At 24.9% G+C, this 27,814-nt stretch overlaps 1 protein-coding gene across 3 annotated transcripts; it reads left to right on the top strand.

Annotated features, from left to right (window-relative positions):
• The first annotated feature begins 34 nt into the window (after window positions 1-34).
• On the top strand, window positions 35-27,788 carry LOC114125992 (diacylglycerol kinase eta-like). 3 transcript variants are annotated; one of them, XM_050197892.1, is made up of 26 exons: window positions 67-173; window positions 19,381-19,472; window positions 19,556-19,664; window positions 19,894-19,999; window positions 20,091-20,227; window positions 20,610-20,701; window positions 20,777-20,907; window positions 20,981-21,149; window positions 21,219-21,321; window positions 21,381-21,526; window positions 22,390-22,575; window positions 22,642-22,810; window positions 22,875-22,979; window positions 23,036-23,161; window positions 23,234-23,433; window positions 23,530-24,488; window positions 24,550-24,738; window positions 24,821-24,920; window positions 24,985-25,153; window positions 25,220-25,320; window positions 25,384-25,571; window positions 25,630-25,897; window positions 25,969-26,089; window positions 26,176-26,265; window positions 26,339-26,491; window positions 26,630-27,788. In XM_050197892.1, the coding sequence occupies exons 3-26, from the start codon at window positions 19,608-19,610 to the stop codon at window positions 26,924-26,926; spliced, it is 4,362 nt and encodes a 1,453-aa protein (XP_050053849.1). In that variant the 5' UTR covers window positions 67-173; window positions 19,381-19,472; window positions 19,556-19,607; the 3' UTR covers window positions 26,927-27,788. The 3 variants fall into 3 exon arrangements, with proteins under 3 accessions (XP_027845656.2, XP_050053849.1, XP_027845664.2); XM_027989855.2 differs by lacking the exon at window positions 19,381-19,472 and having other exon boundaries at window positions 35-173; XM_027989863.2 differs by lacking the exon at window positions 67-173 and having other exon boundaries at window positions 19,331-19,460.
• Window positions 27,789-27,814: the final 26 nt, after the last annotated feature.

Here is a 27,814-nt window from a genome sequence, read left to right as displayed (position 1 = left end):
GTGTATTATTATTATTACTATTACTATTACTATAGTCGGCAGTAGTTTGCGGACCACGTTTCAAACAGTACACAGTCGCGTCTCGGTCCTGATCCAGTGGCGTTCCAGACTCACAGACGTCGGCTCTTTCACCTCGTACATATTACATGCAATATTATAATATATGTGCACTGGTAAGTTGATTGCGTAATGGTTTTCATATAATTGTTGTTCATCGATTTGTATTGTAGTATTGTATGATAATTATAGGTATGATATGAATAGTATTATGATATCGATGTTGTTAAATATTAATCACTAACGATTAACAAAAAATGATTTACGATTACGTGTGTAGCGTTAGTAAATTCTTTTTTCCATTACAAACTATTTTATTAACGTTTTAAAAAAAAAAACTTTAGCTTTATTAGCAATATTATAATAATTTAATTTTAAATTTCTATTTTTTTTCATATTATCTTAAAAATTGACAAACTTTTAAATACAAGTCGTATTATATTCAAATCCTTCAATATAAAGAATAAATAAAAATAAAAAATATTAATTTTTTTATTTCATCAGGCATTTCAAAACAATTAAAATGTTATCATACTAATAGGTATATCAATCCGTTTTTTGAAGAATGAATATTATATTTATAATTTAAATGCATTATTATATTTTACAAAATCAATTCCGATTTTCAAGAAAATATATTTAATCTTATCTGATCACTTTAATTTTATTCGTTTATAAATTTCCATTTTTTTATAAGTATCCAATCTTGTTAATATTCGTGTTAATTTAATTACAATAGTATACATAATATAACTATATAAAAATATTATACAATAGTGAATATAGGTCCATGAGTTTTATATGAATTTTCAACGTTTATTTTAATTTAAGTTAAAATAAAATAAATATAAAGAACTTAATGTGTTATTGACAAATGTTTACAAAATACAGTCGTTAATAATAATTGTAAATAGGTACTAATATACATACTTATGAGTTATTATATAGATAATTTAGAACAATTTGATGGACAGGTTAACATAATTTATATTTTATATTTAGTAACATTCTAATTATTCTTTAAAAGAAAAATTGTAAATATATTATATGTGTCATATATATTATACACTCGTATTTGTTCTTTATATTGTAAACACATAATATAATATTATGATTATATTTTCAGATTATATTATTTATACAGGAAGATTCATTTTTATTAAAAGTTATAATAAGAACATCAAATATTACGTAATAATTCACATGTATAGGATATGAATTTAATAATGTAATACTAGATATACTTTAATCATAGAAAATTACATTATTTTATATTACTTTAAATAGTATTGTAATTTTCTTTTTTTTTAAAAAACACTTAATTCAGATTTAAATTTATCTAACAATAAGCTTAAGTACTGAAATTAAATGTGTCAACACATTTTATTGTATTAGGTATAATTCAATAAAAATATGATAAAATATACTCAATCTAACAATTATCATATTGGTTAATTTATCACACAGTATTAATTTTAGGTTAAGACAAACGAAGAAAATAAATAAATCTGTAGACATGAAATACAAATAAACTTATCCACTATTAAGTTCAAAATAAATACGAATCTTTTTTTTTTTTAACAAAAAAAGAGCTTTGACATTAATTTAGTTAAAAATATTACATCGGATACAGTTTTCGATTATATTTTGTAATATTCATATCATAAGTTATAGTACCCATTTCAACATAATTAAAATTTAAAATATAAATATGCTTACACATTTTTATAAAAACGACATAATAATTATTATTCTTTTTATTTAATATATGAGTGAATTCAGTTATTAATATTATTATTATTGAGTAATTAAATAGAGTTAAACAAAAAAAAAAAAAATTATATTCTTACATTTAAAATTATTCACAATCAAATTATGTTAATATAACATAAATTGTAAAAAAGAAATGAAATATCATCCATTTGAGAGATTGAATTAAAATAAACTCAAACCAATGAATTTAAATTATTAAAATGATTTAAATACAATTTCATAAATTAATAATTTCATTAAATATATACCACAAAGAGAAAATGAATATAATACATATAGTTATATGTTTATTTTATTTGTGTGTATTTTTCTTTAATTATGTTTATCCTAGTTTAACCGGAAACATTTACTTTAACGTTATTTTACCCTGCAGTTAAATATCCCAAATAAATTTTATTCCTGGTAAAAATTTGAATTGTAAATTTCCACCAGTTTTTAATTATAATGATTAATGAAATAAAACGTATGTTTGGTAATTATTATTCAGTTTTCATTTTAACTGACATAATATTTTATTGGTTGATATTTATCAAAAAGATAATATATCTAATATCTACTTGAAAAAATAAATCGAAGAACAAAATAGTAAAATAACTAGTGTTATATTTTTTCTAGTTCATACTACGGAAATGTAAGGAGCACATAATATATAAGATAATACATCACTAAGTATAAATACATTTTAACTATAAGCGATCATTTTTACTGCAAGTAATTTATTATTTTTCTGTTTTTGCTAATACTTTACTGGTATTATTTGTCATCATAAAATGGATAATATTATACCTGTCATTAAAATAATATGGAGTCCATAATCACAGATAGGTTTACCAATGCAGTATACTCGGAATTAACTACTTCCGTCAATTAATTAGTCAAATGATGCAAAATTATTATTAACAGGATATATGACAATTATTTCTATACGATGTCTATTTCTATACTTTTGCTTCACATAAAATTAATCACTTTAAATTTGTGTTTATTGAAATTTTTATTTAAAATAAAATATACAAAAAAAATATTAAATATCTATTCGACGGGTAATTTAATTTATATTTGTATATTGTATATTAACTACCCATCGAATCGTATCCTAATATTTTTAATATATACAATTCAAATATATACACTTACATAACATTGAGTTAGATATTCATCACCCTTAGGTCTTGAGGCATGTTTTTAAATATTTAAAGTTGACAGATATAGCTAACTCACCTTGACAGGTGTCACTTATTTTTTTTTTATACATATATATGATGATACACATGTAGACAATACTGATGGATATTGTATGTAAAGTTGTAAATGGTCACCTATTTTCTGATTATCGTTTTTTATATTATTATTTCAACTCTTTCGTTGTTTGATAAAATATGATGTTCTGTGTTATATTTGAAATGTTAATGTAATATTATTAAAAATAAAAAATAAAAATAACTATATTAATAAAGTTTATTTATTTATTTTAATTCTCGTAGTTAAAATTTAAAATTATTCCGCAATATTTGATTATAAATAACAGGAAATGTATTTAAAATGTTGATAACAGAATTATTTTTCAAAATGTCGAATTTTCACTCATAAAATTATCAAACTAATTATTCCCGTATAATCATGTACATAACCCAAAGTCGAAAATATATGCAAAATAAATTTTATTATAAATTAAAAATGAATAACTATGAAACACTAAAGAACATTTTCACCAAATATTTAAAATTAACCTTTTATAGACGTCATGATATCATTTTCAAAATATTTTGATTCTTTTTGTGCTATTTACAGATATTCGAATTTATATTTTATATCTAATTATTTTTTTGATTAATGTATGATAGTATATTTTTGTAAGTTTAAAAGATTAAAAATAAAAGGTTACTCTTAAGTTGAGAAGGTACCTACTTTAATCAATTTTATTAAACCACAAACACATACGTACAATTTTGTTTTATAGAAATTCTTTTAAGTTCTAATTTTTTTGAAATTGTAGGTATAATTAAACTAAGAAATTACTATTTTTGTTATAATGTTGCAATTAAAAAAAAAATCAAAAATAATAAGCCTTAAACTTAAAAATGTTCTTTATAACCATTGCGCATACTATTATTTTTCATACACAATGCGATTTTCAATATATTCAGACTTATTTAAGTACATTTATACAACCTCATTTTTTTTATATAGCCTATTCATAGGTACCGTTATATGTAGGTATTATATATATGATATTGACTTATAAGTTAATATTATATAGACAACTAATAATATAATATTTGTAATTTTTATCAAAAAAAGTTCAAATTATCATACTTACTAATAGAAAAATAAAGTTTTAAATTTATAGTAATATAAATATATTGGGATATATTCTTAGAAATAGATTCTACTAATACTGTCTCTGAGTAGAACTAGTTTTGAGTTATTTAAAGGTATTACTATTTATATAATTTTTTTTTATTATTATTAACATTGAGACAATTACAATGAGTATCAGCCAAGGGTAATATCATTTACATACTATTATAAATTTTTACAATACAAGAGAACACATATTACATTTACAGTTTTTTATCTAAGTTTATTTGTTTGAAAAATTTGAAAATATTAGCGGTATTATTTTGATTGAGGGCTTCTTCGAGTGATGAAAGATTGTTGAGAAGAAGATGTAAAGTTGATTATTTGGGGCTGTGGATAATTATGTTTGCAATTGTAAGGTGAGTTTTGCATACATCGCACTATGAACCGGGTTTCTTAGTTATTAAATAATAGTATATAAAATGGGAGTGGCCAATTCTGACTATGTTTATAACTATTTGTTCTCTCCTAGATAAGTTATCTGTACCTTTATGTCCATTTACTTTTAACAGTTTTTTTCTGAAATACCTCAATTTTTTGTTATATAGAATAAAATCCCAGTCATTTTCATAATGATTTTATTATCTATTTTTGAGCTTCATTCATCAGGTCTTTAGTTGGGATTTTATTTATAGAGTTAGTAGTTGCGGATGTAACCGCTTTGTACGCCATATTTATATATTTTATACGCACAATTTACTTTAATTAATTTACAAACATTTTATTAGAATTATTGTAATTTAAAGTACAAATACAATTTAAAACTAAACAAGTAAATAGTATACATAATACTCACTACTATATTGTATAGTACTTATTATAAAATATAAAAATGTACAAAACAATGCCGAACATTTAAATTATTTACAGTAAATAAAATGCAAAATTTATGTATATAAATAATAATAGAAAAATATATTTCTAGAATTAGAATAGATTGAACGTATAATTTAAAATTGTGTTTCTATTAAATTAAATATGGTGAAAATAAACAACGATGTATAGAAAGACAAAACGAGCATATTATAAAGAATTTTATTTCGGTTGTAAAGAATTCTAAAGACTAAAAGTATTATATTGGATTAAAGCTTCATGTGGATTTCAATTTTAATTTAATCTTTTTCATCATTTATTGGATCAGATTGAAAATAAATTAAATTTGTTAATACATGATGTTTTTGGGAGATTTTAAAGGTAGTAAGTACCTAAGTTGTCAGTTGGCCCACATAATCTCTCTGATATATTTGATATATTTTGTATCGAAACCGATATATTGACAGTATATTCATCTATCTTATCACTCCGTACAGTCTTTAATTTTTGCTATCTTGACTTTTATTTTATTATTACAAATATAAAACAAGTATAATTTTACAAGAAACAAAATGCCAACTTACACATTACACTCAAAATATGATTTAAATTCAGATCTTATTTTCTGAGTACAATTTGTTTGAGTAATTCACAAGTAGGGATATTATCAATAAATCGATAATATGCCAAGTTAAATTAGGATATTATATTAGGTTTATAGTTAGATGTATATGTTATTAATGTTGTATATAATATTGGACTATATTTCAAAGTGACAAATCTATTATCCTTCCAACTTTAAAAAAAAAAAAAAATAATTGATATTGATGGCTAGTCGTTAAGGTCATCTAAAGTTTAATACGCATATGTTTTTTAATATATTTATATAAAAATAGTAATTTGGATTATACACATTTACATTCGCACAAATAAATATTATTTTAATACAATTTCTTAAAAATGTATTTATAATTTACGAATAATTAAATTTATTATTATAATGTATGCTATGACAATATTATATAACACTTAAAGTACTAAATTTATAATATAAATAAAACTATTATAAACATTGAAAAAAAAATTAACTTTATTTTCTATAAATCTTTAGTAAAATATAAATTTTGATATTTATACTAATGAATATATTTTAAAAATCTGTAATATTTTTAGTACAATGTTTCAGTAATTGTACAGTTCACTGACTTCGCGCTATAACACACATACCATTTTAAAACTAATTGATCTGTATAATATTAACTCATTTTTTTTCATATAAAATAATATAAAATTAGTGCATAGTAATAATAAATGATTATATAACACATAAATAATCATTAATGAAATAATTTTTTTTTTATATAGTAACCAGTAGAAAAATAGTCCATTGGAATGTATATAATTTACAAATTAATTGAGTAGTAGGTATATCAGTTTAAAAAAAATAATAAAAAAAAATTAAATGCTATCTACTTTTATAAATATTTATTATGAATTACAATGTGAATGAAAATAACGTACCTATCGTGTATGTTTTTAAAATTATTTTATCATAAGAAATATATTTAGTTAGATTGTCCTTATTTATTATGAAGGTATTTTTGTTATTACTCAATAATTAACGTATGTGGTCATTGAAATTCATTATTATATTTTAACAACACAATTAAAATGATTTATTATGATTGCGTAAATTTAATATATTAAACTTATTTAATATATATATATATTATAAGTAACGATGATTATTGTTGTACCTATATTATTTTCTAATACGTAATAATAAAATTTTTTTATTTATTTATCAGTTAATGAATTTCACTCGGAATCAATTTTAGAACTCAATAATACAACGCTTTCAGATTTAAAATTGTAGAACAGTAATCTGATCCATCAGCCTAAGTGGTATCTTCGACGCACTAAGTATATTCGGATTTTGTGTCTATTATTCTTTCTACTGTATATCTAAGACAGACCGAGAGAAGTGTCCTTGTTACGAATTTTTTGAAAAAAGTAATTGAATATCAAATTTAACAACAAAATGTTTAAACAGAAAGATTTTAATGTAAATAATATGAAAACATTGTTTCATGGAATATTGTTAGGTTTAATAATATAATATATGTATACCTTTATAATATACAGTCGGTTCAACGTAAAAGGTAACACGAAATATTTCAAACGAATGACCCTACTTATTCATTCAGATTTTTGTTTACTGTATAAAATACTTATTATAACTTTTTTTTTTAATTTCTCCTCTTTATTGAGTTTAAAATTGAATTAAATTAGTTTTCTTAAGTAACTATGACATAGAGTTTTTTTCTAACTTAAATTTGACATATTAAAAGTGAGTTTAAGTTCAAATTTATTATTTATACATATTATATTTATGGTTTTAATAGTACATTTACAATATGACAAAGTTCCGTGTTATTTTGTACTTAGTACTTACAATACTAGTACAATAAATCTAAGTTTTTATAAAAAACCATATGGAATTGTAAAATGTTATAATATGGATTTTTAAAAAATACATCATGGATAAATTGAATATTATTTTATTAAGTAATATACGCTCCAAAACGATACACATTTAAAATATAAATCACGCACTTGTCCTGTGTTAATAATTATAATATAATATAAGTACAAATAATAAATATAAAATATTTAAATATATTATGTTTCAACGATAATAATTTATATTCATGATATACCCATTATCCGGTACTAGAGGTTAAATTGACGTCATACTTTAGGTTATTTTTAGCGTTTATACCAAACATAATCAAATTGTATTATTTTTTATATATATATAGTAATCAATTTTGAATATTACTGCCTCACTCAATTACATGCAACCCATGAGAAGTTTATTTTAAAATGGTTTGTTCCAGTAAATCATATTATGTGTACTCTTACATAATACTAATAAACTACTATAGCTATAAAAATATTAAATGATTATGAAAAATTTAATCATTTCAGAAAGCCTACACAATTTTTATTTCTAGGTAATATTATAATATCAATGTCTACATAAGTTCATACATTTAAGCTATAATTATATATTTTTATTTTTACATGTATTATACTTATGAATGGTAGATGAAGAGTTTTGATTGCGTTGAAAAACGTTTATTTTTTTTAATTTTATTTTTAGTTTTTTTTACGTTTATTTTTCCAACTTTAAAAATATATATATTATGTATAAACTATGGCCGCATGATTAAAAAATAATTAATGATATAAAAAAAAATAATAATAATAACACGAGAAAAGTTGATTGTTATACGGTTTTAAGGATATAACCGTAATATATATATATATATATATGATTTTAATAACAAATAAAAACTTCGTTATGGAAATCATTAATATTTCTAACTTCCTCGTACAAACAAAACATATAATAATATGATGTATAACGTGTCGAAAATATTAGTTTGGGTTATGCTCGCAAATATTGTGTGAGAAATATACGTATTGTATAGGTATATATAAATAGGTTTTGATTGACACTGCTGTGAGAAATCTGCAGTGTGGCGCGTAAGAGTTAAACTAAGTATTAATTTATCAGAAGGGATATAATATACGTGTGCATATCGCGTGTGTGCGTATATATATATACGTCTTACGACCACGATGGGGTGGTTGAGATTTCTATAAGAGCTTTACTGCCATATACGCCGCGTATAATTTATTTGGCAATGGCATTCACCGAGACTTACCACTCGTACCTAGACCACGATTGGCGCTCGTTGGCCTCGTTTTTAAAAGCCATTAATCCTCCGGCAGACCTCCCGCAAAACATCGAATCGCGCCCGTACCGCACGCACACATTATTATGTGGACCAGTGAAAATAAAATATTCTTCTCGATTTGTCTCATCAGAAATCTTTTTGTCGGCGTTCTTTTTCCACTGGCCCAGTCATTACTTATTCGAGCCCTATACATACGCGTAGACAGACATATTTTATATTATGTGTAGTTTTCTTAGCGTACATTGTTATAATATATATAACGGTCGGATTCTACAAATATTACACACATATAATATATATATTCTTTATATATAATACGTACAGAGGTCGTGAGAATAGTCGCAAGCGCGTAAACATATCACTTATCTCACATTGTACTATACACCGGTTAGTTCATCTATCATTCGGCCCGACGGACGATTTGACAATCATAAAAATTGCATTATCCGCGCGTATAGGTATATGTGCGTACGTGGTTGTACGGAGGTAAATAAATCGGACTTATAAGTGAAAAAAAATATTGTACGCCGAGAAAACAGTCAAAATAGAAGTGGTGTTCATAAATTCTCATTCCCAAGGTGTAATTTCAACAGTAATATCGACAAATATAAGAAATACCTCAGAAGTATAGGTACGTAATCATTATATTTTTATAGGTGGTTTTAGTTATATTTTTTTTTTTCAAGAATTTGCAATTTAAATTTTTAATTACAAGTGATGAAGGTACCTTACTATGTAAACCAGTGAGCTCACCCTAAGGCCTAAATAATTCAAGGTTTACTATCTATACTAAATAATTTTAACCAGAAAAAATAATCTGCATCAGGTAATGAAATTAAAAATAAAGGTTACCGTTTAAAAATCAAAAGTTTAAAATAATACTTTATAATGCACTTCTAGCAACAAACATACATTATAATGTAAAAAGAGGAAAAATAAAAATATTTTAAAATGTTAGAGTTACTGTAGTGTATAATATAAGTTTCTCAAAAAGACAATTTCAAAAAAGTGAGTCAACGATATTGTGAATAATCAGTGCTTATTTTCAAAAGAAACGTCGCTTTTGAATAATTATGAAAAAACTCGTATAAGTGTTCCCATGAGGGCGTTTAAGTGCCCGAGAATTCCAACATTTCCAAGTAACATAAAAATGATTTAACAAAAATATAAAGTAAAAGTAATATTAAAATATGGAATCTAGTATTTATTATAGTCACGCAGTCGGTAAATTTTTACATATTATTATAAAAAGTTGATAAATTAATATTAAGTACATATTATTTATTTAAGTACATATTGTCTATATCTACCAAAACTTATATATATTATTATTGATCTGTTAGTACACATAATTAAATATAACTAAAAAATAACTCGTTAGAATTTTAATTTAGACATATTTACATCATCAAAGGCCGTTTAGCGTATGCGCGCATCACAATTGTTATTTTCGAAGTCTTTTATAAGACAGCTGGGCATCGTTATATTTTTGAGTTATTTACTGTTTGCCCATCACTAGTTAACCACGCGTAAAATAATCGTGTATATATTATTTCTGCATCAGAATATTTAATAATGTAACTGGAAGAGATTAGGAATACCCAAAAGAGCAAGTCGTTTACTAAATTTAACTTAAAATTTGGCGTTCGTAATAAAATGTTCAAAAATTGAGTACTTTAGTACTTATAGATATTTCTATTTAAAAATATAAACATATATTACGATAATATTAAACAATTATGTGACTCGTAACCGCGACCAACTCAATCATTTTTCTATTGCAATATGTATGTACATGTATTGTAATAGAAGCAATTATAGTAGTTGCTACATTACAGTGCATTCGTTCAAAGATATAAAAATCGATTTATTCAAAAATTTGGTCGTTAAGAAGAATACTTAAAAGTTAAAAGTTCCAAAACTCATAAATTTAATTAATTCATTATACATGGAAAAATAGTGGTGAATATGCTTGGTTAATTACTCTGTATAGGTATTATGCATGTATTTATGATACTAGAAAACGCATATACGAGTAAATACATTAATAATATATCTGTGATAAATAGTTGATAACCAGTGTAACCAATATAGAAAATAACTCTGAATTGTATTTTATAAAAAATTAAATAGAATTTATTTTTCACCCTTTTTTAAAAAGTTTCTAGGATCGATACATAGAATTATATGTATTATATTATTTGTCGGTTGGCGATAGTTTAAACAAATCTTCTGTCCATTTCCTCACTTGAAATTACTTATTGTTCACAATAAGTAAAAATTACTCTAAACCTAAATAAACTATAATTGATGCAATTTAGTTAATATAAAATAATTATTTTCCGGTATTTTATTAATGGACTGATTTTATTAGTCCATTTTATAATATTATTAATTTAAATATCTAAACATTCAAAAATATAAAATACAGTTAATGATTCACAAAATCAGTTATTTAATTGTATAATAAATTAATCATTACATACATTTTAAGTTTAATTTCAGTTGGTTATGTATTTTCAATTAATAGATGAAGGGCCACACACATTTTTTTCTAAATTTACGAGTTATTTCAATTAACCATTATTTACACACTAGTTTTGAATCTTTGTTTTAAAAATATCAAATATTTATTCCCAATAATCATCTAAAAATAATATAACTTGAGTAACATTTAAACATAAAATATCTAACGATTTCTCCTCATAGATGATTTTTGTTATTTTGTATTATAATTCAAAGCATATTAATTATTCGTAGAGTTTAAACATTAGCTTGAACCTAACCTAACCTACTTTTAATTAATTTATAATTTTTTGTAGGTACTTGGTGATATTTTTAAAATTTGTTTCAATCCAAAATCGTTTTGTTTACATCATTTATCATTGAATACAAATTTAACACATCCAATGCAGCTACCTACTCGATGAAAAGATCCACTTAAAACCTATGAAATACAGCAAAGTGGTTTTTTTAATTACATGTATAAGTAGGTATATATATTATACATAACACATCAAATGGGATCATACGGTTTAATTTTTAGCAATGATTTAACACCATCCAAATGACAGTACAATAAAGAGACAAATCTCATGCACATACATATTATACGTTTTTTTATTCTTTTAATTAAATTACTTATAAAATTGTCTAGTGCTATACAATATTCATGAAAATATTTTGATTTTATAATAATAATCAATATGCTGTTATATAAATTATTTATTTTTAAATATTTCATAAATTAATTCTTTCGTAAATTTGTGTTTCGTTATTTTTATATTTTTTAATATAGTTTTACTGCAACTTTTAACTTTATACATCATACGCGTACTATTCATAAGGTTTTGATAACTCTAGATATTGTACAGGAAACCTTAACTAATGAGAAAAAATTAACATGGCAAAATGTATATAGACGTTTTATATTTTGTCATTTATTGTTATACCTACTGATCTACTTTTTCCAATATTCAAATAGCTGCTATAAAATCATACGGTATATTTGAATCATTAAGTCATTAGTAAAAAATATCATAGAACAAAATGCATTTTAGGTACTTTACGCATTGATTATTCAAATACAAACAAATTCCGAATTTCAAATCATTTTTTTTACTGAACATTATTTTTAGATTAACAATAATGAATAAATACACATATTATTACAATATGAAAATAATACATACGGTTTAATGATCAGTTAAGAGTACTTGTTGACTATTGTTTATTAATATTTATTGTATAATTCTCATTAGTAATGATAGTTACTAGTTTATAATGAGATATTATAGGTATACTTATACAATCAATAACATTGTAATACTAATGATATACAAAATATATGTACTAAAAAATAGATGCATTGTAGGTAGAAATAATTTTAATTATACATTTTTACAACGTATAAGTTAGGTTAAGTTATTGTTAATAAGCAATAAAATACTGGTAATAGATATTATTATTTAGTGAAAAAGTATCCAGATTTTTAAATTTTAAAATTTCACCTAGGATAATAGTCTATACTCTATTCGATAATTTATTTATAAGAAATGAGTACTATAATGCCTTATTATGTGTTATGTTTTTAAACATTTTATTAAATATTATAGATCTGTTGACATTTTATTATTTATAAAAATATTCTATGTACTCGTAGGAAACTGAATACATTTTATATATAATTTATATTTAAATGTGTTCGGTGAACCAACCATCTCGAATAGTATACCTTATAATAGGGATATAATTGTCTCTTATTAAACAGGTATTTTATCGTTATGTAATTAAAATAAGAACGATTTAACAGATTGTATTCTATGAATATATAAAAAATATTAATTAAATAAAAACAATAAAAGAATGTATGACATGTAATTTGGCTGCGTAATATATTTAACTGTGGAGAATGTACAGACAATATATTATTGCATTTAAAATAAAGGAACGTACTTAAATTAATATATAATATTATGACTTAATAAATGCATATCAAATTAATAATTGGTTAAATAAATTTATTTGTGACGTACAATTTTGGAGGTGACTAACGCATTTTAAGTTTTTGTAAAATTATTTTACCTATTATTTACATGACTACGCCGTAACATAGTCATCGGGTTAAGTCTAAAATGTACACTGATCACTAATTTGAATATAGTAGTGTATTAATATTTTTTAAGTATAACTTCGGAAGTATAAAATTATAATAATATGTTATTAATAATTATAACGTGACATGTCGTGTGAGCATGTGTTGGAAGATATAGAAATAAAGCTACATTGAATGTAAAAAAATCATAATAACAATTGTACGCAGGAAAAATAGTAAAGCTTGAAGTATGAATTTTTTTAGTTAGTATATCATATTATTATTTACATTTTAACCAATAATAACTGGACCGTATTATTTTAAATTTTATAAAAATGTATTCCATTTTTTGAAAATGTTAAAAATCTATTATTTTAAATCTCTTTTGAAAATTCTAAACTATCATAAATTCATAATATTCTTACTTAGGCTGTGGTTTTATTTATTCATATTTTTTGTAACCTTTTTTATTTGGTTTTTTTTTTGTGAATAAGTAATGCAATATTGTGATACTAAAAAAAAAATCAATATATATGGATAATATTTATTTTATAATAATATCATAATAGGTATCGTAATATTGCTATTTTTTTTTATGTCTCAATAATATCATTATGGTAACACGGCGTTCTAGTTAGGCAATTTAGTTACATAAGTTTTGTTGGCTCATTTTTCCAATATCTTATAATTATTATAAATACATAACTACTAATATAATGTATTATATTATAAAGCTTTATTCTATATTTAAATAATAATCATAATAATCATATAATTAGACAGGGTTATTTGTAGTAAATTCTATAGTTATATTTAGAGTACAAAGGACTTCAACACGATTGATGTTATAGAACAGTATATTTCCAATAATCTAAAACTAATCAAGAATTTTAATTTTATATCGACTTTTTTTTTTATATAAAGGATATAATATAATAATTAGAAGAGTTAAATATTTTTCCCTAAAAATACACTTACATATTTAATGTATTCTAGATATACTCCAGCTGTATTGAAAGTATTTTTATAAAACAATAATAACTAGATATATACTATAATTACATTTAAATTAATTATGCGCGGGTTTCATACATTTTAAATCTACATGTATAACACGTGCTGTTTATTATACTTCAACCAATTATTATAATATATCTATGAATATACGATATTATTATAATACGTATTGTATTATTAGTTACAAGACACGTGATAAAATTATTTTAGTTTAGAAAGTAGATATAGATATTATTTGGTATATAATAAGATACTATTTTGGAAAATTCGTCTTTGCAAAATATAAATATAAATATTCTTTATACCCACGTTTTGTGTACGAAATTAAGTCAAATACAAAATAAGACAATGCGCTGTATACAAAATGATTAATTTAACTACATTCTATTGAACCTATAGTATAGTAGATATACATATTTTCTATGTCAATTTTTACTTTTTATGTTTAAAAAAAAAGTTTTCGTGATATAGTTTTAAGTGTTGTTTAATTTTTTTATTTTTAAATATTATTTGTCCGTTTATAATGTTTTTTAAGAAAATGCTGAATTTACGTATATTTTTAGCTTCATTTTACAAACTTGTGTTTGACGTATCAAATCTGCGTTCATCAGAACCAATTTAGCTTAAATAACCTAACCTAATCAATTATCAAACTTAAAAATAATATGATATTATCTAGAGAATTTTTTAGGTTTTTATTGAAATTTAAATTTTAAAGCAAATTATGAGGTATTTTAAAGTTATAAATATAAATTATAACTCGCTTAAGAAATATAATATATCCTTGCTATACATATGTAAATCCGTAAAAACACACTCTAGTCGATTTTTAAAAAATATGACTTATAGTTGTGAATTAATATAATCAATGTTCAAAAATATGTATCACCCCGTATATAATATTATGTATCGCTCTTTTACATTTTTTAGAAAAGCGTGTAATAATATATTCTCATATTTGGATTTGACAATAGGTAGGACAATTAGTTAATTGATATGTATACATGATTTAAACTAGAGCCCGGGCGCAATGTATGACTGGTGAATGGATAATAATTATATGTAGGTGTATATAGCCTCGGAAGGCAAATTAGCCGCTCATATTTTATAAGCAATGCGAACGGATGGTGCAGTCGTGCAGATATATATTATGCATTAAGTACGGTTATTGATTATATTATTATAATAATACACTACCTTTAGTATTCAAAACAATAAAAATAATCGCCAAGCGTGGTCACGTGTATCATCAGTCGCACCGAACTCTTCAAGTACCTACATACTATATTATAATACATTATGAGTTATGACAATATTGACAATAACGATTTTTGTCACACGTTCAAGGTTTCTCTTTTCACTAGGTATATAATTATAATTTATAATATTATTGTAATTTGTATTTTAGAATTAATATACACTTTTTTGCTCGCACACGCAACACTGCACCATAAAGTAATAGATGCATAAACACGTTTAAACTATATCATGCAATAATTATAAAAAAAAAACGTCGTAAACTCGTCACTATGATGCATACCTACCTATACACAAATTGAATTTTAAACTTAAGGAAGTGGTCTAATTTTTTTTAAATAACGTCCTGCAGCCATATCCCTTTATATTTAAAGAAAAACCAATTAGGTACAACATGTAATTTATTGATCGATTATTACAAATTAAGTACTTTTAGAATCCGTTATTTCATTAGTCATTAGAAAAATAATATTGTATACAATTATTCACGGGCTCTGTCCAGTTGGCGGTTTGATACGGTTTAATATATTCTACGAGTATTATAGCTATTATTTTTTTTTTTATATTTAAGATAGAATTTAAACGATAATTTATATTTTTAAAACGACCAACATCATAATTTGGGCGTACACATCTTGTACGAACATAATTCATACATACCATTAGTAAAAATTAGGGTAATGAATTTAATGCATTAAAAACACTTAAAATCTCAAAAAAAAAAAGTATAGTATAAAATGCATGTAAAATTCAAGTATACTTATTAACCATAGCAAAAAAATACAGCCGAACTTAAAATATTTGTAAGACGAAAATTAAGTAAATAATAATAATTCATAAAATGTATGAAAAAATATATTAAAGGAAATAAATCAAAAAAAAAAATCGAAAAAAGTAGTGATAGATGAAAGATAACTTTATCACTTAAAAGTCTTAGAAAATCTAAAATGATAAACAATTTTAAAATGGTATTCATTAGTACCTACCTCATTCAAACTTTGTATTAAAACAATGTTTTACAGTTAACTAAAATTTATATATTTTCTATGAATTCACAGTAATACTTATTATAATATATATAATATCAAATAACTGGCTCGTGCACTTAGTTGCCCGTACAAAATGAATCCGTGTTAAATTCGTTTACCTATTGTCTATTACTAACATAACGTAACGCGTGTAAATAAATAATATTTTTAGTTTTCTGATTTGGTGTAAAGATGATATTTCCAACTGATTTCAGCTTTACATAGTAATCCCAGTAACTCGCCCAGCATTGCCTGTACAATTTTTTTAACCATTTAAAAGCAGCATTTTTTAAAATTATTTTTTGCTCGGCTGTCAGACTAAATATTTTTTTTTAAGTATTCTTTAAAGTTTTTATCGATTTTCTAATATTACTTTGTAAACAATATTATTCGTTTTTTTTTTTTTTTTTTGATTAGGTGCATAAGATGTATAAATTGTTTTCTAAGTTTAGACGGGAGCAAGTAACAAAGCAGTTATGTGCACTTCGTTGCCCGACAAAATTACGCCTCTTATGATGTTCAAACTTTTTTCAATTCGTTACATACATATTTGATATATTGATATATTTTTTGTTCAAAGACGACATATCGTTTTTTTATAGTTTTATGTGCTTATTTGTCGATTATTTTAAAAACACTAATAATTTGATTAACTTATAAAATTAGAAATTAGTTTAAAACCTTTTCTGCCGGAACGAACGTACATCGTCATAACCTGCTCTGTGGTGTGCTCTTTCATTTAAAAAAAATGCATCATTGGTATCATACATACATATTTTATTTAAGTTGAATTCACGACAACATTTCCTAAAACCCAATTGCACAGCTACCGAGTCTAATTATGAATCTAAATTATCCAGCGACCCATTTAACCACACACAACATTTTTTTTCAAAATTGGTTCAGCTACAGTATAATATTAAAAAAAAATAATTATCGTTTCTATTTCATTAAATACAAATTATATACATTTTTTATGCCTGCATTTTTGGTGAATTATAACTGATTTGACATATCGTTAGGCATTATTTTCGATAAACTTTCCATTTGGCTTTCAAACACGTATTTTGTACGCTTAATATAATATTATAATACGTTAATTATACTTTATTTTATAATATATTAATACATAAATATATGTAAAATACATTCGTAAACCATTAAATCGTAAATACAAGTACTTGAAATACTGAACAATTTATAACTTAAAAGTTATAACCGATAACATTTTGACACCTATTAGTTAAAATAGGTACTTAAAATAGACCATCATGTGTACACATTTATATTTTTTCTAGCTGTCACCCGCGTACTCCACCCTCATGGATAGTTGTTTGCAAATTGTAGGGCTGTTTAAAATCCTGTCTTATAGTAACAATAACTTAAGGTATTTATTAATTCTCATAAATTTTATATACCTACTTATACAAAATAAAAACAATTACCTATTTTCTCAAATTAATATCATTATTCTTACACATTAAACAATAATATTATAACGTCGTTAAATCAATAACAATAATAATGATTATTAAACAAAAAAAAATGAGCATGGCATTTTGTGGGTTTTCGCATTATATACAGCCAATCAGCGCTCTACTGACTTATTAAATTATTTTCCTATTGGTTATTATTATTATTGGATGCGTTTTAACCTGTCTTAACTACTCGAGTCTCAAGATTAAGTACATCAATCGTAGTTAGAACGCAGTGATCTAAACTTCAAACCCCGCAGGACTGTTCAAAGCACCGCGCCGTTGTCACATCTCATATACGTCGACAATATAATAATTGATTCATCGTAATATTTCTAATTTCTATATACACATTCTAAGGTGGGTCGTGGGCGATAACTTAACTATATACGCTTTAAATAATTATTTTAATATATTACAATACATAAAATACATACATCGAAATTCAAATTTAACAGGAGAGACACAAAACTTATTTTGTGTAACTATTTGTTCCCTTTTCGAAATAAATAAAATAAAGATACACGTCATACTGTTACTAACTTACACAGCTAAATATATTTAGCCATGGAATTTTCTATGTAATATGGTACAATTTTCAAAAAAAAATGTATTATTTTTGAGCTATTTATAGAAATTTAAAAAAAAATTTAAAGATAGATATTATTGATAATAGGTACTATTTGTTTTTTAAAAATATAATACAAGATCTTACATAAGTTATTTACTTAGAAAATTTAAATATTGAAAATACTTACCTAAGTAGAATTGATTTTTATTAATATCTGAAGTTTAAATGTTGGCAAAAATCTTCAAAGTATTGAACAAAATATTTTGTTGATAAAAATGTAAAAAAATGTTCAGATTTAATGCTAATGTTTAAAAAATTAATTTGAGGTTTATAAATAAACCAAAGTTTTTAAGTGTATTATTTCACTTTACTGATTGCATTTTCAAAATATTTAATTAATTTTAAGCTAGGTATTGCTTTTAGTATGTCTACTGACTAGAGAGTCTAAATATTTAATAATTATTATCTAGGTTCTCCCTTCTCTAGTACTTATTTGGTCGTGTAATAAATTTCATCTATTCTGTGATATAATCGTGATAGTGATTATCAGGCTAGATTTGTAAAATGATAGCATCGTGATAACCTTATCAAAATCTTCTAAATTAGTTAGGTGTTGACTGTTAATTTTTTTTTTTTTTTTTTAATTATATTTTTATTTTTAACGGAGGTTTTTCGCTGTATAATGAGTCGTAATGCCGTTTTTCCGATACCGGTCGAACGAAAATATGAGTACTCATCATTGGGATGGTCGGTATTTCGGTTAGTTGGATATCTTTTCAAACGGACAAAACTAGTGCATTGAAAATATTTTGGACTAATGGTTTTTGTTTTCACTTGTTTAGGTGACCAAGCTCAACGCTTGGCAAATTTGAATAACTCTGCCTATTGTACATCATGGAAGACTGGATGGCAGCATTAAAAGTTACAGCCAGCAGAGATATTTTAAATCAGGTAATTGTTTCGATCTACTAAAGTATTGCATGCACCAGTGACTGTTTTTAACTAGAGTTATATAGTAATTTATTATGGGAATAAGTGCATTGTACATAGTTTTTAAATACCAAAATGTTTTATAAAAGTTGAACTAGGAATAACTGATGTTCTTTAAACTATTATTAGAACTAATAGAATGTACTTATGGTTTTGATTTTAATTTGCTTCGACTTATTTCTATGTTTAGCCAATCGGTGTGGATTTAAATGATTTTCTGTCTGGAAATCACTCATGGCATACTACATCTCATGCACGCCCAACATATTGCAATATCTGTCGAGAGCAGCTCTCAGGTAATTTAAATAACACAATATTCAAATTATTATTCATTTCTTTAATCCTTAGGAGAATTCATGAATTAATATTTATTTCAAAATTATTTAGGTGTTACATCTCATGGATATAGTTGTGAAGTATGTAAGTGTAAAGTACATAAAAGATGCGTGGACAAGGCGATCAGCAACTGCAAGTGGACTACATTGGCTAGTGTTGGGAAAGACATAATTGAAGATAAACAAGGGGTGAATAATTTTTGTTATTTTTGACAATATTGATTATTTTTATACATTTATTCAATCTTGATATAATATTTATAATTTTTAATACTTAAACAAAAACTAATATATTATTAAAAAAAAATATTATTTGTATAATAGAACTCTATAGCCATATTTATTAGACAATAGTAACAACTAACAATATTATGTATTTACCTAATAACACAGTATCTTGCCTACTTTTTAATAAATTTCTTTATAGCACAATATATTATTAAATATTTTAAATATGTTTTACTGATATTAATTATGTATTTTTGTACTACTTATAATTTATAAGTTATAAATTAATACAAACAAGTTAAAAAAAAATTTCTGTAATTGAATTATTTATTATATATCTTAGAATATTTTAATGATACACCAATGGATGGAAGGAAATTTACCTGTTTCTTCCAAATGTGCAGTCTGTGATAAAACTTGTGGATCAGTTTTAAGGTACATGACATTATTTATTGTATAATTAGGATAGAAATGCCAACTCTATTTATTTTTTTATTCAACAAAAATCAGGCTTCAAGACTGGAGATGTTTATGGTGCAAAGCAACAGTACATACTGCATGTCGCCCTAAACATACAATTAAATGTCCACTGGGATCCAATAGATTAAGTGTTGTGCCACCTACAGCTATACATTCTGTTGGTAAGATACTAATAATTACAAATTTATTTATTATAAATAAATATTTAAACAATAAAATATTTTATGACTGTAGGTAGTGATGATTCTTTAGAAGCAATCCAACCCCATGGATGTTCTCCATTATTGGTATTTGTCAATTCTAAGTCTGGTGACAATCAAGGTATAAAATTTCTTAGACGGTTCAAACAAATATTGAATCCAGCACAAGTATTTGATCTCATTGGTAATGGCCCTGGACCCGGGTAATAAAATCTTACTATCTTTGTTTTAAAACAAAATAAAATATCTTTTTTTAAATATTTATTACTCAGGTTAAGGTTGTTTAGACATTTCAATCCGTTCAGAGTATTAGTATGTAGTGGTGATGGTTCTGTTGGTTGGGTACTTTCCGAAATTGATAGGCTAAACATGCAGGTAACATATATCCATTTACCAAGTAGTTATTTTATAATCAAAATGTGTTTGTATATCAGGTGCAGTGTCATGTCGGTGTACTACCTTTAGGAACTGGTAATGATTTAGCAAGAGTATTGGGTTGGGGCGCATCTTGCGACGATGATGCTCATTTACCCCAAATAATGGACAAATATGAACGAGCCAGTACCAAGATCCTTGACAGGTAATGATTGATAGATGATCACTACATCATACATGTATAGGCACTTAAAAGTTATGTATCACTATATTCTATATTATAATTTGTAGTAAAAATTATGAAAATATGCAAAACAATTTTAAAAAAATCTGTAGTAGTAAAAAATTGTACCATGTATTTAATAATTATAAATTTGTTATATATAAGAATGGTTTTATATAATTTTAACAGTTTAACTAGTAATTTTATTTATATACTCTACTCCAAATAAGATCATTCTTCGACGGCCGAGTTGTGGGCTTGGCTTCACTATGAGCACGGTCTCGAACTTTGCCGTTGCGGCGCAGTCGTATAACTACTAGGCGGGGGAACCTGACCACCTCCGGACGACAACTAGTCAATATCGAAAGTTGATCTTATTTGGAATAGAGTATAGTGAAATTAATTAATAAAATTAAAAAAAAAAAATTGATGTTGGTTTTCTGAAAAACAATTGGATTTTGGTTGACAAAAATTAGAATTTTCTAGCCAGTGAAATATTAGATGTTGCCAAAATATGCAATAACCATCAAATATGAAGAAATATGAAAAACAAAATTGTTGCCGTTAACTTAATAATTGAAAATATTACAATTCATAAAGATTACTAATAAAAAGTATAAAAATGAAAACATTAAAAAATTGCTTAAAAATCCAAGCTCTAAATATGACGACTTGTATAGTCTGTCTCAAAAAAGAAAGGTATCGTTTCGAGTATGTAGACTAAGTTATGAAGTGATGCCGGGTCTAATGTGGTTGTGTTACTAAACACACAGTACCTTCTTTTCGTGAAACAGGCTATATGTATGATATGTAATCTTATTCAACACTTTATATGCACATTTTAGATGGAGTATAATGGTATATGAACGTAGCATTGACATTGGTAGTGGCACGAAACTCACAATGAATTCTGGGGTACAAGAGGGTATTAGTTTAGAATCAGCCATATCCACGTACTACAATTATATTATGTCTAATTTGAACATTATTTTGCAAACTGATGAACACGAAATAATTGTTAACACAGCCAAGTTAGTATATTCCTTGTTAATAATTTAATAATCTCAATTAATTTTAATTTTATTATGTACTTTCAGAGTGTTATGTGGTACTATCAAAGATTTTATTGTATGCATATCAGAAATTAGCAATGTTATCGGCAATACTGAATTCAATGATATGCGCCAAGATTTAAAGTATAAATTAGATAAATTTTTAAAACTTCTTCAAAAAGAAGAATTTAAAATAACATATCAGACCAAAATCGTAAGATATTTAGTTTATTTTTTTCCATCATAATATTTAAATTTAACTTTTCATTTTTGTTTAGGAAACAGTACATAATAATGATTTAAATGAAGAAAACATGCAAATTAATATTGATAAATTAACAAATAACAACGAAAAAGATACTGAAAATAAAGCCATCAAAAAAGTATGAGATTTAATTATTTTTATAAAAACAATTTTAACTTATAAATGTTTATATAGATGTATAAAAAGAAATTACTTGAAAGAGCTAATAGCCTTAAAAAATCAGTTACAAAATTAATTGAACATTCTGGCAAGACAACTTTTCCTTCTACTATTTCAACTACACTTCCTACGTCACAACTGGTATGTTTTAAGATATTTATGAAGCATAATGTATTTATTTTGTATAAGTTAAATTATTATTTTACTATTTAGCTGTCACCAAGCATCGATAATAATTTGAACCTTCAACAGCTAACTCCTACATCTATTGCCAATCCTATATCGATTTCTCCTTTACCGATGTTAAGAAGAGAATCATCGTGTTCAACAGAATTAAATATTGAATCATTACCTGCACCTGTGGAATTTTCTGATTGCCGCCAGGAAATAGTTTTGGATGATCAAAATGCTGTGTATGTTGAATTTTTTTTTTTTTTATGTATTTTAAACATTTTTTTTTTTTTATCAAATAAAAAGTTATAAATAAATTATTATTAAAATTTTAATAGGATGTCTGAAGAAGATACAAGTACATATCAAACTTCACAGTATGATGATTTGAATAGTTATTGTCAAATATACGAAACTGATAAATTAAAAAATGAATATAAAGATCAAATTTGTGAATCACTAAAAACATATCCAGCATTTAAAATAAGCGAAGAAGAATCTTTAGGGAATATTTGTCATATTGATTCGTCTGAAGCATCAGATGAGATACCAGATAGCTATAAAATGTGTGACAATAAGTGCCAAGCCTCTTCGTCTCGTTATAGTTTTCGGCAAGCATGTCGAGGACCATTTTCACGTCATCAGCCCAAATTTAATTTTGGTGTAAACGAGTGTATGGAATCTGATGTAGATGTATCCAATTTAATATCATCATCCCCAGAAGATGAAGAAAGTGATGACTTTCGTAAAGAGCTTATATTTGTAGAAAATAGTTCTAAGAAGTGTAGTATTGCACATTTCATTGAGGGAAATGACATTGCACGAAGATCAATTAAATGTCGTCATCTTAATAAGACATATAGTGACATGGAAGCTGAAATTGAATTAGGGTTTAAAAACATAACTAAGGAACCAGAAAAATGTAGTGTCAATGTGGGCTTAGAAGTACCAAATGAATCAAAATTTGATCCGCATAAAAATGAAATAAATGTCAGAATTCAAGGTTCTAATTGTAATTTAAGTACAAATGGTGATAATTCATACCTACTTCAAGATACTAAACCAGTGAGTGATGTTTTTGATGCTGCTGCTGCTGCTGTTGATGATGATGATGATGATGATGATGATGATGATGAATTGCATAGTTTCAAAGGATTAAAAAGAAGTCAAACAATGGCTGGTCCAGCTGTGGTAATCAATCCTCCTTCTCCCCAAAATTTCTCTCCCAATAAATTGTGTGATGTTGAAGAGTCACATCTGGATTGTAGAAGAAATAGTTTTGATAGTTGTCGGAGACGTATGTGTGAATATTTAACAAAACTAAAAATATAAATCTAATAATTGTTTTTATTTTTTAGTTTCTGCAGCGTCACCTATCATGTTGAATGCTTCACCTTTGCGATCTTCACATAGAATTTCTAGTAGTACAGCATTAAATAATAGAAATCCTTCACCTACACCATGCTCAGTACATAATTATACATCGTTTAAACGTAATAAACATTTACCAATCATTAATCCATTGGTTACTTTACCTACTTGGCCTAGTAAGAAGAAAAAAATAATTTTAAAAAGATTACTTTAATTTTATATAATAATTAATACTATTCATCATTTTATTTTAAATAGATGTAACAGAATCAAGCTTAATAAGTCAAGTGTTATTGGCTAATGCTGATGCTCTGTGTGCTCCTGCTGTGCCTTTGATGGACCCCGATGAGACACTGCTGTGAATAAGAATTAAAACTATAAATTTAGAAGTAAAAACAATAAAAATTTTATTTTTATTTCAGAGAAGGATTTTTTGAAAAATGCATTATGAATAATTACTTTGGTATTGGCATAGATGCCAAGATCTCATTAGATTTTCACCATAAACGGGAAGAACATCCAGAAAAATGTAGGTCACGGACTCGAAACTATATGTGGTATGGAGTATTAGGAAGCAAACAGTGGTTACAGGTTAGTTATTTTTCTTTTCTTATAAAAAAACATTTTTTAATTTTGACTATTATGCTATTTGATAAGAAAACCTATAAAAATTTGGATCAAAGAGTTCAATTAGAATGTGATGGACAAAGAATTCCACTTCCTTCATTACAAGGAATTGTAATACTTAATATTCCTAGGTAATGTATCTAATTATTATATTTACTGAGATTCAAATCAATTAATTGATGTTAAATGTTTAGTTTCATGGGCGGTACTAATTTTTGGGGTGGTACTAAAGAAGACAGAGTCTTTTTAGCTCCCAGTATTGATGATAGAATATTAGAAGTAGTTGCTGTGTTTGGAACTATCCAAATGGCTGCATCACGTTTAATAAACTTACAACATCATCGCATTGCCCAATGTACTACTGTGCAAATTAATATTATGGGTATGCATAGTCAATTTTGTTTAAATAAAAACATGTATATATTTAATTTTTAACTCAGGTGATGAAGGGGTACCAATACAAGTAGACGGTGAGGCATGGGTACAGCCTCCTGGAATGATTCGTATAATTCACAAAAACAGAATGAAAATGTTATGCAGAAATAAGGCACTTGAATTGTCACTAAAATCATGGGAAGAAAAACAAAAACAAATTAAACATCAAAGTAAACGCGCACACAGCCAATCACTTTGCAGATTTACTCCTTTAAGTCAAGATGAATGGACTATTCTAAACGAATTTTTAGAAGCCACAAAAAACTTAATTGAGTAATAAATAAATTCAATATATTATATGACAGCATTATTTTACAGCAAATTATTAAAATTATTATTTTTAGGCTGATTAGAGAAATATTACTTAAACAAAAATTATTTAAAGGAGATGATGTGAAAAAGTTAACAGATATTACTAATGATAACGTAAAAAAAATCAGTATCATTGAACATGAGACTAAGGAAGTAAGTCATAATGGTTTTATTATTTTACTCAATTTGTCTTTTATATCTATATTTTATTCATGAATTGATTTTCTGTTTGGATTTAGAAAGAGTTACGATCAGTAGCAACTGATATTGTATTAAGTACAAAATGTTTACATGAAGAAACACTAACTATGATCAGAAATGCAGGAAATGTTAGTAGGATAAATTAGTTTTTCTATAAATGTTTTATTATTAATTTTTTTTTTTTTTATATATATATATAAGGTTTTTGATGGAAAATTTGTAGTTAAACTGTCGTTGGCATTTAACAAACTTGAAATTGAATTTAAAAAATGTCTAATATCATCAAAAGATTCTGAAGGAGATTATGATTCATCATCATGTTATGTTTATTTCCTCAACAATACTTATGAATCGGTAATATATTAATTTTTTAAAATTACACACTAACTTGTCCTATGACACAAATTTATATCTATAGAAAAAAATGGATTCAACATTTTGAAAATATTTCTGAGGGATTATCATATAATAAAATGTGTTAATTTATTTTAGGATAAGTTGTGCCGTAAAGGACAGTTTTGGCAAAAGTTATGGAAAACTAATGTAATATCATCAAAACCACTCAGTCAAGATATATCTAACTGGAGCATAGTGGAGGTGGGAATTTGGCTTGAATCAGTCCAGTTGGGAGAATACATAGAAGTATTTGCCAACAATGATATTCGAGGCAAAGAATTATTGAACTTATCACGACGTGACCTTAAAGAAATTGGCATGACTAAAGTAGGGCACTTAAAACGCATACTTATGGCTGTTAAAGAATTAGGCACGATCCATGAAAATCATTAAAATTAATTGAGGTGAAGTATTCAATATTTTAGCTAAAATATACATTATATAAATGTATATTTATACATATATATTTTATAGAAGCTTTTACATTTTTTTTACAGAATATATTATTTATTTTATATTAAAATACTTTCTTAACATACAGTGAAAGGTAGTTTCCAATATCTCAAATCTTATATCTTGAGCTTAATGAAGCTAATTTATAAACCTAAACACAAAATATTAATTAGAATAGTAATCAAGAACAAAACCATCTATTTAAATGATGTTCCTAAGTTATAATACATATTATTGCATATCTAATAGGTATACAACATTATTATACAATTCTATTTATGCATAATATGTTGATTTATTTTAATTTTTTTTTTTTTTATGAATACCTGTTATAGATTAACATAATTTGTTACTTTATATTGGTATTAGGCATGGATATAATAATGGGAACACAAGTTATAGCCCTCAAAATCCATAATCATTATATTAGTATTTGAGTACATTCTTTTAACATAATTTTCAATTTTCTATTACATTCATTTTTAATTAATTATTGAGTACAAAAATTCAATGATATAATTTGTGGGATACAAGGGCGTGCATGTGCATCTATTAAAGGCAAGCATAGTGATTGGCTTTGATATCATGCTACATTGCTACTAGGTTATTAGCATCCTATAGCATAATACAAATTTACTTATAAAAATACTATTATTTACACATATACTCCAAATTTAATTCCTGGATCTCTACCTGCCATGTGTATAATCAGTAAGTGTCTGTCAATATTTTAATGATGGACATTATTAGTTTTATGTTTATGGGTAAATTATGTTAAATTTAAAACAGGAATGACAAAGACTTATTCTACTTGCTCTATTTGACTTG

This window comes from Aphis gossypii, chromosome 1, assembly GCF_020184175.1.
Source record: "Aphis gossypii isolate Hap1 chromosome 1, ASM2018417v2, whole genome shotgun sequence".
In the NCBI taxonomy this organism is placed as follows: Eukaryota; Metazoa; Arthropoda; class Insecta; order Hemiptera; family Aphididae; genus Aphis; species Aphis gossypii.
Note: the sequence above shows the minus strand (reverse complement) of the source record. Positions and strands in the feature narration are given on the sequence as shown.